At 39.2% G+C, this 17,660-nt stretch overlaps 1 protein-coding gene across 1 annotated transcript in view; it reads left to right on the forward strand.

The window, feature by feature from the left end:
* Nucleotides 1-16,017, forward strand: part of LOC133614686 (uncharacterized) — a 64,319-nt gene extending 48,302 nt beyond the window's left edge. The window contains exons 24-33 of the mRNA XM_061972847.2: nt 1,896-2,021; nt 2,102-2,291; nt 2,355-2,459; nt 5,340-5,381; nt 5,450-5,566; nt 7,785-7,930; nt 8,055-8,141; nt 15,374-15,520; nt 15,593-15,742; nt 15,853-16,017. Of these exons, the coding sequence (XP_061828831.2) occupies nt 1,896-2,021; nt 2,102-2,291; nt 2,355-2,459; nt 5,340-5,381; nt 5,450-5,566; nt 7,785-7,930; nt 8,055-8,141; nt 15,374-15,520; nt 15,593-15,742; nt 15,853-16,005 (1,263 nt within the window). The 3' untranslated portion in view covers nt 16,006-16,017. The remainder of the gene's footprint in view (nt 1-1,895; nt 2,022-2,101; nt 2,292-2,354; nt 2,460-5,339; nt 5,382-5,449; nt 5,567-7,784; nt 7,931-8,054; nt 8,142-15,373; nt 15,521-15,592; nt 15,743-15,852) is intronic.
* The last annotated feature ends 1,643 nt before the right edge of the window (nt 16,018-17,660 follow it).

Genomic DNA, 17,660 nt, shown 5'->3' on the forward strand with positions numbered 1-17,660 from the left:
AACTATCCGAGTACGTGGGGCTTAGCTCTTCCTGCAAAAAGCAGATACGAGCAAAAATGAAACTATACAATGGAATAAATCCTGATACTTTATCAAAAAAAGTTGTTGAGCGATATCAAGGATAATCTGTTGTTGGAATTGCCAGACAAATCCAAACCCTGTTCAGTGGCCTTGTGGTTAGAGTGTCCGCCTTGAGACTGGAAGGTTGTGAGTTCAAACCCCGGCCGAGTCATACCAAAGACTATAAAAATGGGATCCATTGCCTTCCTGCTTGGCACTCAGCATCAAGGGTTGGAATTGGGGGTTAAATCCTCAAAATGATTCCTGAGCGCGTTGTAAAGCATGAAATCCTACAACTTCTTTGTGAAAAGGAAACTGATACTAAGACTCTCCTGGATAAATATACATTGTTTTTGCTCTGGTAAGGTTGGATTTCATGATTTAACTTTGCGTCTTGCGAGGATGCGTCCATGTAAACAATCTAAAACTGCAACAACTAAAACCCGACAGCTGCCACCCATGACTGCATATACATTTAACAAACTAACAGGGGTTAGTGCATGTGCCTCACAATACGAAGGTCCTGAGTGGAGTTTGCATGTTCTCCCCGTGACTGCGTGGGTTCCCTCCGGGTACTCCGGTTTCCTCCCACCTCCAAAGACATGCACCTGGGGATAGGCTGATTGGCAACACTAAATTGGCCCTAGTGTGTGAATGTGAGTATGAATGTTGTCTGTCTATCTGTGTTGGCCCTGCGATGAGGTGGCAACTTATCTAGAGTGTATCCCGCCTTCTGCCCGAATGCAGCTGAGATAGGCTCCAGCAACCCCCGCGACCCTGAAAGGGACAAGCGGTAGAAAATGGATGGATGGATGGATATAAAAAGCAGTGTAGAGCAGTGGGTCCCCAACCACCGGGCCGTGGCCCGGTACCAGTCCGTGGATCGAATAGTACCGGGGCGCACAAGAATTTAAAAAAATAAAAAATATATATACAGTATATATTTTATTTTATAATTTTTATTATTTTTTTATTAAATTAACATAAAAAACACAAGACACACTTACAATTAGTGCACCAACTCAAAAAACCTCCCTCCCACTCATTCACACTCATTCGCACAAAAGGGTTGTTTATTTCTGTTATTAATATTTCTGGTTCCTACATTATATATCAATATAGATCAATAAAATCTGCAGGGATACAGTCCGTAAGCACACATGATTGTATTTTTTTATGACAAAAAAAAAAAAATCCCCCCCCCGGTCCGTGGGACAAATTTTCAAGCGTTGACCAGTCCGCGGTTCCAAAAAGGTTGGGGACCACTGGTGTAGAGGACACTGTTTTTCAGAAAGTAAAAGTTGAAAGACACTAAACTGAAACTAACCATTACTGAATCATCACCATATTTGACTTTTGTCCTGTTGTCATATGTACTCTGACACATTTGTGTACAAAATAAACAATAAGGGCGACGTAGAAGTATCTTTCCTGACCAAGTACCATTGACCCTGACTTTCTGGTTACTGTTTGTCAAAATACAAACAATATCAAGATTATACACTAACAAGTAAAGTATAAAAACAACTTTGACTCTGCTCCCTTTGACTGGAGTGGGTGCCACTTTTCTCGTCGTCTTTCGTAAAACTCTCTGTCGAGAAATTCTGAAGAAACGTTTATGCTTTTCGCGATTTGAACGGTTCGTACAGTCAAAAACAGCGCACGCATTGGGCATTTTTCTTTCAGAAACGTTAAATGGCGCCTTGTTCCTATTGAGAACTGACGCTGGCTTGACCACCACTTATATCTAATGAGCCGGATGTGAGTCGGACGTGACGTGATATGGTGTCTGTAACTTATGAATTAGTAACACTTCTGTTTAATTGGTTCTCCAGGACAAAGAACTGAGACTGAGAGAAATGTGGGGGCAGTGTTCTTCCCGACTGTTTGATTTGGATGTCACGCTCGTTAAACTGCAATGTGTTAGACATCTCTCTCAGCTCCGTGGAGACACAGCTCAGGTCAGAGCACATCCGTTCCCACAACTTTGAAATAAACCTACTTACATTTTTCTGTTTACAATCTCCATTTGTTGCTAAAGGCAGTGTTGCGTGGGAACTTCTGGTTCAAGGAATACGGTCTGATTCGCTTCTGTCGCCACAGACCGGCTATAAACATCTTGAGTTTGCTCCAACAGAAGATTTTACCTCTGCTGGAGAGAATGAAACAACAAGTCACTGTCACCACTAACACCTGTCATCAATTTGGTACTGAGCTGCAGCCAGACAGAGGTACTAAACGACAACATATTAGTAGATAATAATAGATTGAACTGACTGATAATCTTTTTAAAGGAGTCGCCAACCGATCTTTGAGGCAATCAGTTCAGTCGCAGGACACGGATTTGCAGACTAGTTCTGCACATGACTCACAGAAACAAAGCTGCACTGGCATTCAAGGTCAGATGCACAAAATATTGCAGGACACTTAACATTAACTACTAATACTTAATTGTCATATATTTATACATATATATACTATATATTTTTTTTTTACAAACATGGCAATTAAAAATGGTAAAAACAACTACTTCCTTTATTATGTTGTGACTTTATTCTGACAACTTTTATATCTAATTATCATATATGATATGAATATAAATATGTACAGTATTGATGTTTTACTCATTGTATACCACACAGACTTAAAAGTAGAAACTAGATAGAAGTAAAATCACATACTCAGAACTCATTGTCAAATGACTGTACTGTTTTAAGAATACAGTCCTAATAATGAATTATAATTGCCAAATACCAAAACAATACCATTGTCTTTGTTATTGTCTGTGCCTGCTCTGTAAATGCTGTCATATTTATGTCAATCATTCATATCTATCTATCTGTCTGTCTGTCTGTCTGTATATGTATATATATATATATATATATATACAGGTAAAAGCCAGTAAATTAGAATATTTTGAAAAACTTGATTTATTTCAGTAATTGCATTCAAAAGGTGTAACTTGTACATTATATTTATTCATTGCACACAGACTGATGCATTCAAATGTTTATTTCATTTAATTTTGATGATTTGACGTGGCAACAAATGAAAATCCAAAATTCCGTGTGTCACAAAATTAGAATATTACTTAAGGCTAATACAAAAAAGGGATTTTTAGAAATGTTGGCCAACTGAAAAGTATGAAAATGAAAAATATGAGCATGTACAATACTCAATACTTGGTTGGAGCTCCTTTTGCCTCAATTACTGCGTTAATGCGGCGTGGCATGGAGTCGATGAGTTTCTGGCACTGCTCAGGCGTTATGAGAGCCCAGGTTGCTCTGATAGTGGCCTTCAACTCTTCTGCGTTTTTGGGTCTGGCATTCTGCATCTTCCTTTTCACAATACCCCACAGATTTTCTATGGGGCTAAGGTCAGGGGAGTTGGCGGGCCAATTTAGAACAGAAATACCATGGTCCGTAAACCAGGCACGGGTAGATTTTGCGCTGTGTGCAGGCGCCAAGTCCTGTTGGAACTTGAAATCTCCATCTCCATAGAGCAGGTCAGCAGCAGGAAGCATGAAGTGCTCTAAAACTTGCTGGTAGACGGCTGCGTTGACCCTGGATCTCAGGAACCAGAGTGGACCGACACCAGCAGATGACATGGCACCCCAAACCATCACTGATGGTGGAAACTTTACACTAGACTTCAGGCAACGTGGATCCTGTGCCTCTCCTGTCTTCCTCCAGACTCTGGGACCTCGATTTCCAAAGGAAATGCAAAATGTGCATGGTTGGGTGATGGTTTAGGGTGCCATGTCATCTGTTGGTGTCAGTCCACTCTGTTTCCTGACATCCAGGGTCAACGCAGCCGTCTACCAGCAAGTTTTAGAGCACTTCATGCTTCCTGCTGCTGACCTGCTCTATGGAGATGGAGATTTCAAGTTCCAACAGGACTTGGCGCCTGCACACAGCGCAAAATCTACCCGTGCCTGGTTTACGGACCATGGTATTTCTGTTCTAAATTGGCCCGCCAACTCCCCTGACCTTAGCCCCATAGAAAATCTGTGGGGTATTGTGAAAAGGAAGATGCAGAATGCCAGACCCAAAAACGCAGAAGAGTTGAAGGCCACTATCAGAGCAACCTGGGCTCTCAACACCTGAGCAGTGCCAGAAACTCATCGACTCCATGCCACGCCGCATTAACGCAGTAATTGAGGCAAAAGGAGCTCCAACCAAGTATTGAGTATTGTACATGCTCATATTTTTCATTTTCATACTTTTCAGTTGGCCAACATTTCTAAAAATCCCTTTTTTGTATTAGCCTTAAGTAATATTCTAATTTTGTGACACACGGAATTTTGGATTTTCATTTGTTGCCACTTCAAATCATCAAAATTAAATGAAATAAACATTTGAATGCATCAGTCTGTGTGCAATGAATAAATATAATGTACAAGTTACACCTTTTGAATGCAATTACTGAAATAAATCAAGTTTTTCAAAATATTCTGATTTACTGGCTTTTACCTGTATGTATGTATGTATGTATGTATGTATATATATATATATATATATATGTGTATACATATATGTATATGTATATATATATACTGTATATACATATATATGTGTGTGTGTATATATATATATATATATATATATATATATATATATATATATATATATGTATATATATATATATATATATGTATATATATATATATATATATATATATATATATATATATATATATATATATATGTGTATATATATATATACATACAATTTATTAATATATTTATCAGATGTTTGTATCTTTACTTTCAAAGGTCCATAGATACTTTCCATTAAAGGTTTGCAGACTCTTTAAGCCTTCTGAAAGTCAATCGCACTCAAATGTTGACACCTTAATTGTCTTAATGAAATCTCAACTTCCCCCCTGACATATTATGCAACATTATTCTTATAGTTCTAGAAGTAACATTAGCACTCCATAGGTGTTCTTGGTATATTTTATAGTTTGAGAAAAGTAACTTTAAGCAAGTTGCAAACAGCCCCTTTAACAAATATGCAATCTCTTTAATTGTACCCATTTCTGAAGTGCAGCTGCCAACTGTTGCTACATTCCAAACATTGTCTGTCTCTTGTAAAGAAATAAGGGGAGGGCTTTGTGGGGTCCAGTGAAATGTCACGCTGTTAATAGAATAGAATGTCTCTCCTGTTTTCGAGTCCTGCCAAAGAGCTGCTGTCAACAGTCTGACTTTATGGACAGTCTTGAGTTTCCACTATGCAGCAGCAAAACGTTAAAAAATATTGTGACATTTCCATTTCAGAGTGTGCTCCATACAGTCACATCTCTCTCCCGACAATGCCAGGTAGCATCTTTGTGTGAAACCAAATATACACGTTTGTGGCATCAATATAACGATGCCTTTATTTCCAGAGGAGGAGTGGACCAAGCTGCTAGAACTTTCTCCTCTTTTCCGGCTGCTGAAGAGGGTGGAGCTACAACTGAGACATGGAGCCCCAAGGGGATGGCTCCTTGGAGGAGGACTCACTGGTACTGTACACTACCAACTTGGGGTGTAACAGTACACTATAATCATGGCTTAGTACGTACCTTGGTTTTAGAATAGAATAGTCTTTATTATCATTAATTAGCAAGTGAGCAACAAAATGATGATGGACTACTCTCGCCCCAGTGCATAAACAACAATAGTGCAATGGAGCAATAATAAATATAAACATGCAATTATCCCCCATGTGGAGGAGTTCAAGTACCTCGGAGTCTTGTTCACGAGTGAGGGAAGAGTGGATCGTGAGATCGACAGGCGGATCGGTGCAGCATCTTCAGTAATGCGGACGCTGAGCCGGAAGGCAAAACTCTCAATTTACCAGTCGATCTACGATCCCATCCTCACCTATGGTCATGATCTTTGGGTTATGACCGAAAGGACAAGATCACGGGTACAAGTGGCCGAAATGAGTTTCTTCCGCGGGTGGCGGGGCTCTCCCTTAGAGATAGGGTGAGAAGCTCTGTCATCCGGTAGGAGCTCAAAGTAAAGCCGCTGCTCCTCCACATCGAGAGAAGCCAGATGAGGTGGTTCGGGCATCTGGTCAGGATGCCACCCGAACGCCTCTCTTGATAGGTGTTTAGGGCACGTTCGACCAGTAGGAGGCCACGGGGAAGATGCAGGACACGTTGGGAAGACTATGTCTCCCGGCTGGCCTGGGAACGCCTCAGGATCCCCCAGGAAGAGCTGGACAAAATGGCTGGGGTGAGGGAAGTCTGGGCTTCTCTGCTTAGGCTGCTGCGCCCGCGACCCGACCTCGGATAAGCGGAAGAAGATGGATGGATGGATAGATACAAACATTACCCCCGTAAAAAAACCCTCCCCTTTTGCATCCAATGAGACCCCTTCCGCACACTCCCTCCTTGATGAGTTGAATGAATGGGATATCTGTGGAGTTAAATGAATAGTGTCTGGTGTTCAGGAGCATAATGACCCAAGGGTAAAAAGTGTTGTGGAGGTTTTTCAAGTTAATGGTTTCAATCAATCAATCAATCAATGTTTATTTATATAGCCCTAAATCACAAGTGTCTCAAAGGGCTGCACAAGCCACAACGACATCCGCAGAACAGAGCCCACATATGGTTTGGTACATATATGGTAGAATAAAGGAACACAAATAAAGAGTAGATGTAGAATAGAGTAGACTATATCACTCAGATAATTAGTACTGTGTAGGAACTCGGTACGAGGGCTACCAGTTCAGTTTAAAACTTGGGAAACAAACATTTTGGCAGCCAGTTGTTAAAAACAATAGTGCTCCTGTTGTACAGAAGAACTTGGACAACTGTAAAGATTTTAGCAAATACCTTGCATTGAAATTTTAACCTTGCTAGTAAACATAGAACACTGGGCTGCAAACGTGGAATTTACATAACCAAAGAATTCCCCAAGGCCCCCCTTTTAGTCCTTCCTTTTTTGGCAGTTAAACGTTTTTTTTTGTAATGTGATTTATGTAACTTAGAGTTGCTGTAGCTTGTTTACTTCAGATGCAGTCAATAGTCATTTGTTCAACTTATTCAGTTATATATGTAGTGTTCCTCAAGGTTCCATTTTAGGTCTCTCTTTTTCATCATGTGGGTTATTCATCTGTAGGCCCGCATGTTCATTGTGAGGGACTCACTTTTTTGCAGCAGATTCTTAAAAACAGCAGAGAACTTCTGTAATTATAGACCAACAACATTGACCAAAATCAATCAATGTCTACTGTAGAGCAGAGGTTCTTAACCTTTTTGATCTTTTCCACCACAGAGGGACCGGTAGCCTATTCAAATATTAACAATGAATGAGTAATTTTACTCTTAATTTTAAATACAACTTCACCACTTTAGTCATGTGTTTTGCGCTCAAGAAACTTCTCTATGACTTGAGCTCCAGATTTCTTCTTTTTGTCTGGTATTTTCATTACTGCCACAAATAGTGGAAAAGTGTATTACAACTGAGCACTACTGCGGCCCATACGAACCACGTCTGAGAAACATACATTTTTTGGCGGCCCTCTAGGGTGCGCTCACGTCCCAACAATGGGCCTCGGCCCTATGGTAAGAACCACTGCTGGAGAGGATGCTCGAAATGTGGCACCCAAAACAGTTCAGTTTAATATATCTGGCCTATAGTAAGTACCAAAAATCAGATTACAACATGTTACACACCTTCTGCACACAGATTGAATACACACAACAGTAACTTGCCCATGTTGTTTTACAGACAACTGTTTAGTAGACGTCCTGGAATGTCAATGGGAATGTGAGGGAGAGTTGATCCCACTGGACCCATCTGTCCTCGAGCCCAGAGAATTATTGGTGTACCAGCACGGACTTTCCCTGATGCGCAGCTTGCATTGCCTGCATCTGGTCTGTTATACAAGTTCAACACCCTATTAGTAAACAAAATATGAAGTGAATAATTCATCACTAAGCAATATGCTGTTCCATTAAGACGCATTAACGGGAAAACCAGCATCCTTTCCTCCCACAGACTGCAGACGTTTCTCTGCACATCGCTGCCAGTCTTCCCAAAAACAACTACCACAATAACGCCTTCAGAAATTCCTTCTTTTATCAGGTAAAGTACAAGCAAATATGGTATAATTATCACTTTACAATCCACTGGTAGAGAGAACAATTACAGTGGAACCTCAATTTCCAAACTTAATTGGTTCTTGAACACTGTTTTTAAATGGAAAAGGTTGTATATTGAAGCAAATTTCTCCATGAGAAACAATCTGGGATCCAGCCAGTATTCATTTTTTTGGACTAAAAATTGTTGTCTTCGTTATCGTCAACAACCTATTCTCCCTTGACTAAAATAGGACGATAACGAATCACAAGAAATGCACGCTGGCGAAAACAATGACAAAATTGGCAATTTAGTCGACGAATAAAAACAATATATCATACTTAATTTCGTCTTTAGGTGGGTGGGATAAGTTAGGAATTTATCAAATCATAGTACCATGCAGGAAAGGGATACAATCAGAACAACAACTACTCTCTGGGTGGGTGGCTGGGGCCGTACTCTGGCTTCCACACACACTGGGAGTCAAATATATTGTACATACAAATACACATTTACTCACATACACACCGTTATTCATACATTCATACATACATTCATACATACCTACCTACGCTCCCACATACATACACAAATACAGTACATACCTACATACTCAAAGTTCGTACATCCACACGCACATTCACTGTACAAACATACATATACACATACTGTACATATACATTGACTGTACAAACATACATATACACATATTGTACATATACATTCAATGTACAAACATACATATACACATATTGTACATATACATTCACTGTACAAACATACATATACACATATTGTACATATACATTCACTGTACAAACGTTGTTGCCCTAGGGGAAACTGGGTAACATCCACACGCACATTCACTGTACAAACATACACATACACATACTGCACATATACATTCACTGTACAAACATACATATACACATTCTGTACATATACATTGACTGTACAAACATACATATACACATATTGTACATATACATTCACTGTACAAACACATATACACATATTGTACATATATATTCACTGTACAAACACATATACACATACTGTACATAGACAAGTACATATACATGCATACACTCATGCACATAATCACGTTTCATCAAACATATATTAACGTTGTTGCCCTAGGGGAAACTGGGTAACATCCACACGCACATTCACTGTACAAACATACACATACACATACTGCACATATACATTCACTGTACAAACATACATATACACATACTGCACATATACATTCACTGTACAAACATACATATACACATACTGTACATAGACAAGTACATATACACATGCACATAATTACGTTTCATCAAACATATATTAACGTTGTTGCCCTAGGGGAAACTGGGTAACACATGGCACACTGACAAAGCTTAACCTATTGTTACTATAACAATCTACAAGGTTAATGTAGGTTTTTTCTCTTTCTTCCCCTCCATTTTTCTGCATTATTTTGTATCTCTAGTTATCATTACATATATGTATTGTTGCATTTGAACAACTGTATTGTTGATAATAGAGGTAAATTATTGGTATTGTTTATTATCAATAGCGCTATTTCTATTGGTATTTGTATTGATCCATTTGTAGTGTAATAATGCTCATTGTCATTTCTGTATTATTTTTTATTTCGCTAACTGCTTCTTTGCTATCACTTTTACCATCATATTTGTACATATCCTATTTGCTGATGTTGCTCTATTGTTGTTGTTGTTATTGTTGTGTTTGCTGTTGTTGTTTTTGTCTCTCTGTCTTATCTCCCTCTTGTCCCCACAATTTCCCCCTCTGTCTTCCTTTTTTTCTCTTTCTATCCCCTCCTGCTCTGGCCCGGCTGCACCAAATGATAATATAAATACATATGTTACAATACGACAACTACAAACAGACAGTGTTTGGATTTTTCATTGGGAAGCAAGACTCTATTTTAGGGATGTAACGATAAACTGTAATAATGATGACTGCAGCAAAACTATCAACCTTTTGAATAAAAATAAAAAAAAATCTAAAAACCGAGATTGATAACTGCACTTTTGTCACGACCAGAATTGGACTCTGAACACAGGCGCAGGGCTTCGGAAGCAGTCCTTTTTTGCGACCAGGGAAGGGGTCCAAAACAGGAGAGAACACGCAGAAGATAATACAAATAATAACAGAAGAAATGAACAAATTAAAAAGATGGTTTGACAAAAACAGACTCTCTTTGATTCTCAGTAAAACTAAAATAATGCTATTTGGTAACAGTAGAAGAGAAAGTCAAACACAAATACAAATAGACGGAATAGAAATTGAAAGAGTAAATTAAACCAAAGTTCTCGGTATAATGATTGATGATAAATTGAACTGGAAATTGTTAAATCATGTAAAAAATATAAATAAATAAATGATAAATGGGTTGTACTTGTATAGCGCTTTTCTACCTTCAAGGTACTCAAAGCGCTTTGACACTACTTCCACATTTACCCATTCACACACACATTCACACACTGATGGAGGGAGCTGCCATGCAAGGCGCTAACCAGCACCCATCAGGAGCAAGGGTGAAGTGTCTTGCTCAGGACACAACGGACATGACGAGGTTGGTACTAGGTGGGGATTGAACCAGGGACCCTCGGGTCGCGCACGGCCATTCTTCCACTGTGCCACGATATACAACTTAAAGTAGCAAGAAACACGTCAATAATGAATAAAGCAAAACATGTTCTAGACCAAAAATCACTTCATATTCTCTACTGCTCGCTAGTGTTACCATATCTGAGTTACTGTGTAGAAATATGGGGAAACAACTACAAAAGTACACTTCATTCATTAACGATGTTACAGAAAAGATCACTTAGAATAATACATAATGTTGGATATAGAGAACTTTCAAACCCTTTATTTATTGAATCAAAAATACTGAAATTCCACGACATAGTGAATTTGCAAACAGCTAAAATTATACACAAAGCAAACTATAACCTGCTACCCAAGAATATACACCAATTATTCTCAAAAAAAGAGGAGAAATATAATCTTATAGAAAAATGTAATTTAAAACATTTGTATGCACGTACAACACTTAAGACCTTCAGTATATCAGTATGTGGAATTAAATGATGGAATGGATTAAGCATAGCAATCAAACAATGTACTAATATAATCCATTTTAAGAAACTCTTCAAACTTAAAGTGTTTACAAAGTACAAAGAAGTAGAACCATGATCAACATTCTGAATTTATTTCATCCATCCATCCGTTCATTTTTTCAAAATAATCTTACTCATCTCACCATATGAAATGTAACTTACTTCACGAAGTGAAGTGAATTATATTTATATAGCGCTTTTCTCTAGTGACTCAAAGCGCTTTACATAGTGAAGACCCAATATCTAAGTTACATTTAAACCAGTGTGGGTGGCACTGGGAGCAGGTGGGTAAAGTGTCTTGCCCAAGGACACAACGGCAGTGACTAGGATGGCAGAAGCGGGGATCGAACCTGCAACCCTCAGGTTGATGGCATGGCCACTCTACCAACCGAGCTATACCGCCACGAGTATTATTATGCAACAGATGGCTGTGAGAGAGGAGGCGATCGTGCTGGAAAGACCAACAATAGAGAGTATACTCCCTCCTGTGTGTGTGTCAACATATTAGAACATTGAACATTGAAAACATTGACATGTAAAAAAATAATAGACATATCATATATTCAGCAATATTTTATAGTTCTATAGCTGCTGGATTATTTCAGGAGCTAATTAAAACACATTTATTGACTAGATTTTTTTTGTTTTGTTTTGTTTGACTGCTGTTTTTTCCTTATATATATATATATATATATATATATATATATATATATATATATATATATATATATATATATATATATATATATATATAAACTTTTTGCAATATTTTCATGGTTTCTTACATGCATTATTGGATCATTCCAGACGCACCATCACAAAAGTGGCGCCTCCGAAGGCGCACCTAAGCTTTGGCGTGCTAAAAATAGATTTTGTTGTCTAGACCACCATTCTATATCGCCCAAACACAGCGCACAAAAGAATGAAATAGCATATGTTGGACCGTTGGAGCATATGATGTCATGAGTGTGAAGGGAAATGAGTGTCTCCAATAAGCACAACATGTATGGGATACACAAAAACCTCATTTAAAAAAGTATTACTTTTGCACTTGTTACAGTATCGATTGTACATGCTGTCTTAGAAGTAGACTACTGTACTAATGGTAAAAAACATTTTAAAGTTTGCACAATGCACATGCTGTTTAGCACTTGTTATCTGGGATTTTAGTAGATTAAGCCCATTATGTATTATCCTACATGACCTCTTTCTAACCTGGTTAGTGAATGATGTGTACTTATGTTGTTTCCACATATTTCTATAAAAAAACTCAAATATGGTAACACCAGTGAGCAGTAGGTTAGTGCATGTGCCTCACAATACGAAGGTCCTGGGTTCAATCTGGGCTCAGGATCTTTCTCTGTGTGGAGTTTGCATGTTGTGCGCGTGACTGCGTGGGTGGGTTCCCTCCGGGTACTCCAGCTTCCTCCCACTTCCAAAAACATGCACCTGGGGATAAGTTGATTGGCAACACTAAATTGGCCCTAGAGTGTGAATGTGAGTGTGAATGTTGTCTGTCTATCTGTGTTGGCCCTGGGATGAGGTGGCGACTTGTCCAGGGTGTACCCCGCCTTCCGTCCGAATGCAGCGGAGATAGGCTCCAGCACCCCCTGCAACCCCAAACAGGACAAGCGGTAAAAAATGGATGGATAGTGAGCCGTAGAGAACATGGAATGATTTTTGGTTCAGAAAATCCATCCATCCATCCATTTTCTACTGCTTGTCAGAAAATATTTCTTGCCACCTTATGTTGTATATTTTTTTTTATAACATTTTCAGTTTAATTTACTATCTATTATTGCACCTACATTTTTTTTTCTTTCATTTTGTCAATGTTTACTCACTCTATTTGTATTTCTGTTTGACTTTTTCTACTACTGTTACCGAAGAGTATTATTTTAGTTTTACTAAGTTTCAAGGATAGTCAGATTTTGTCAAACCACCTCTTTAATAGATTTTTTTTTTTCTGTTATTTGTATTTGCTTCTATGTGTTCTCTCCTGGTCAAAATGTGGTTGTATTGTCTGCAAATATTACAAACTTTAAAGTCCTTTAAAACTTTACAAATGTAATTTATTTTAGATATTGATTGAACAATTTTGGCCCCTGTATTGATCCCTGGGGTACGCTACAAGATATATTTAGAGCTGTAGACGTGTGTTTGCCAGCCGAGGCTGTAGTAAGCTCACCCCAACTCATTTTTAGATAAAGATATCAGTTTTTTTCCCATTGAAAACAAAAAATCTGGATTCTTATGAGGGAAAAGGAATAAAATAACAATAAAAGCTTTATATTTACGGTTAGGGCTGAATTTTTTTGAATATATTTGATGCCGTCTATTTGTATTTGTGTTTTGTCAACTAAGTAAAAAAAAAATGGCCATGGCTGCTATATACTTTGTTTGTCAGTTTGAGTTTTTGTTTTTCTAGATCCAGTTTCTCGCCAAATCTAATGACCTTTTCCTTAGCCAATGCACCCCTATACAATGTTTCATTAAAATGAGTTAAGCAGTTTTGAGTTATTGAACACGCACAGAAAAATAAGGAATTGTTGTGTAAGTGTATCAAAGAGCACAACTATACTAATTATTCAAGTGAAACGTCTGAATTGCATGGATTTTTGTTCCGCCCAGTTGACCTTCACACACAAAAGACCCTCATCCATACATCACAGTGGGGAAAACCAGACAAATGGAGCAGCAGTTACTAGGGAAGGGTTCTTTTGTTCAGGCAGATTTGGAATCTTGGCCGAAGCTTTTCAATGCATTGCGAGTAGACACAACATTCAAATAAGGCACATACACTATATTGCCAAAAGTATTTTGCCACCTGCCTTGACTCACATATGAACTTGAAGTGCCATCCCATTCCTAATCCATAGGGTTCAATATGATGTCGGTCCACCTTTTGCAGCTATTACTGCTTCAACTCTTCTGGGAAGGCTGTCCACAAGGTTGCGGAGTGTGTTTATAGGAATTTTCCACCATTCTTCCAAAAGCACATTGTTGAGGTCAAACTTGAGAAGGTGGTCGAGAAGGCCTGGCTCTCAGTCTCCGTTCTAATTCATCCCAAAGGCGTTCTATCGGGTTCAGGTCAGGACTCTGTGCAGGCCAGTCAAGTTCATCCACACCAGAGTCTGTCATCCATGTCTTTATGGACCTTGCTTTGTGCACTGGTGCACAGTCATGTTGGAAGAGGAAGGGGCCCGCTCCAAACTGTTCCCACAAGGTTGGGAGCATGGAATTGTCCAAAATGTTTTGGTATCCTGGAGCATTCAAAGTTCCTTTCACTGGAACTAAGGGGCCAAGCCCAACTCCTGAAAAACAACCCCACATTATAATAATTCCTCCTCCACCAAATTTCCCACTCGGCACAATGTAGTCCAAAATGTACCGTTATCCTGGCAACCTCCAAACCCAGACTCGTCCATCAGATTGCCAGATGGAAAAGCGTGATTCATCATTCCAGAGAAGGCGTCTCCACTGCTCTAGAGTCCAATGGCGACGTGTTTTACGCCACTGCATCCAACGCTTTGCATTGGACTTGGTGATGTATGGCTTAGATGCAGCTGCTCGGCCATGGAAACCCATTTCATGAAGCTCTCTGCGTACTGTACGTGGGCTAATTGGAAGGTCACGTGAAGTTTGGAGCTCTGTAGCAACTGACTGTGCAGAAAGTCGCCGAGCTCTTTGAACTATGCGCTTCAGCATCCGCTGGCCCCTCTCTGTCAGTTTACGTGGCCTACCACTTGGTGGCTGAGTTGCTGTTGTTCCCTAACTCTTCCATTTTCTTATAATAAAGCCGACATTTGATTTTGGAATATTTAGGAGATAGGACATTTTACGACTGGATTTGTCGCACAGGTGGCATCCTATGACAGTTCCACGCTGGGAATCACTGAGAGCGGCCCAGTCTTTCACAAATGTTTGTAGAAAGTAAGTGCTTGATTTTATACACCTGTGGCCGGGCCAAGTGATTAGGACACCTGATTCTGATCATTTGGATGGGTGGCCAAATACTTTTGGCAATGTAGTGTACTTTTTACGTTAGGAATGGGCATCTGTAACTTCCAACTCTACGTGTGTCCATGCTGACAGGAAGCAGATAAGACGCTCTTTGTTCGCCGCCAGAGACTCCAATCAGTCGGAGGCTTTTCCCTGCTGCTGCTCCACTGTTTGTCCCATGTCGCCATCAAGGACTTGACCACTGACTACTCCCCTGACTTTCAGAGATACTATTGCCAGGTACGAACACAACTCACAGAGCACACATGTCAGTGTTTATGCTATGTTTAGACACTGAATGCGCCATTTTAGGTCCTGCAGGCGTGTCTCGGGGAGCTGTTTCAGCCCAAACTGGGCTTGGATTCCTGCCCAACGGAAGCCGATTGGTTGGATGTTGATCCTCCTCAGGGACATTTGAAGGGCACTCCGTCTGGATGTGGGAGCGCCTGCCTCTCTCAACATGTATGTACAAAAAAAACCAACCTAAAGCCATTACTGCCGCTTGCTTTTTTTATGTAAGTTTACATTATCTGAGCCAAGTGACGACTAAACGCGTGTTTTCTGGGGAACAGGATGTTGAAGAAGTTGGGGGCAAACACAGAGAAATGTCTGTCTTAGCCCATCTCGAAGGGGTTTTAAGGAAAAGAATCTTAGCAGCAGAGGAAGGACAACAGCAGGCCAAAGGGAGCTGCAGGCCTTTCGCAGATGAGAACAAGAAGATGTGATATGTCCCAGCCAATGAGCGAATAAATTAAGTATAATGAAAATAAATAGTCCTGATCCACCAATGGTGTTTGTTTGTATTGTAGCGTAAGTAATATAAAATAATATTTATTTATTTATTTAGTTCCAGGACGCTACAATACAAACAAACACCATTGGTGGATCAGGACTATTACATATATATATATATATATATAAATATATATACCGCATTTTTCGGAGTATAAATCGCTCCGCAGTATAAGTCGCACCGGCCGAAAATGCATAATAAAGAAGGAAAAAAACATATATAAGTCGCACTGGAGTATAAGTTGCATTTTTGTGGGAAATTTATTTGATAAAACCCAACACCAAGAATAGACATTTGAAAGGCAATTTAAAATAAATAAAGAATAGTGAACAATAGGCTGAATAAGTGTACGTTATATGACGCATAAATAACCAACTGAGAACGTGCCTGGTATGTTAACGTAACATATTATGGTAAGAGTCATTCAAATAACTATAACATATAAAACATGCTATACGTTTACCAAACAATCTGTCACTCCTAATTGCTTAATCCCATGAAATCTTATACGTCTAGTCTCTTACGTGAATGAGATAAATAATATTATTTGATATTTTACGGTAATAATAATGGCACACATAAGTCACTCCTGAGTATAAGTCGCACCCCCGGCCAAACTATGAAAAAAAACTGCGACTTATAGTCCGAAAAATACGGTATGTATTTTTTTATGGATATATATATATCCATAGCGGAAGAAGATGGATGGATGGATGGATATATATATCCATAAAAAAATACATATATATATTTATAAAGTAATATTTATTTATTTATTAAGTTCCAGGACGCTACAATATAAACAAACACCATTGGTGGATCAGGACTATTTATTAATTTATTCATAATATTTATAAAATAAGATTTTATAAATATATATATATATATATATATATATATATATATGTATATATATATATATATATATATATATATATATATATATATATATCCATAAAAATCCATCCATCCATCTTCTTCCGCTTATCCGAGGTCGGGTCGCGGGGGCAGCAGCCTAAGCAGGGAAGCCCAGAATTCCCTCTCCCCAGCCACTTCGTCCAGCTCTTTCCGGGGGATCCCGAGGCGTTCCCAGGCCAGCCGGGAGACATAGTCTTCCCAACGTGTCCTGGGTCTTCCCCGTGGCCTCCTACCGGTCGGACGTGCCCTAAACATCTCCCTAGGGAGGGGTTCGGGTGGCAACCTGACCAGATGCCCGAACCACCTTATCTGGCTCCTCTCGATGTGGAGGAGCAGCGGCTTTACTTTGAGCTTCCCCCGGATGGCAGAGCTTCTCACCCTATCTCTAAGGTAGAGCCCCGCCACCTGGCGGAGGAAACTCATTTCAGCCGTTTGTACCCGTGATCTTGTCCTTTCGGTCATAACCCAATAAAAATACATGCTTAGGAAACTTCTCTATGAGTTAAGTTTCTTGAAAAGCGCCATATAAATCTAGTCTACTATCAATATTATTAGAGAGGGACAAGCGGTAGAAAATGGATCCATCCATCAATGGATGGATCCATTTTGGATGTATTATTAGATTATTAGCTTCACACTTTCTCTTGTTTGTTTGAGATTGTCAATACT

This window comes from Nerophis lumbriciformis, linkage group LG17 (genome assembly GCF_033978685.3).
Source record: "Nerophis lumbriciformis linkage group LG17, RoL_Nlum_v2.1, whole genome shotgun sequence".
In the NCBI taxonomy this organism is placed as follows: Eukaryota; Metazoa; Chordata; class Actinopteri; order Syngnathiformes; family Syngnathidae; genus Nerophis; species Nerophis lumbriciformis.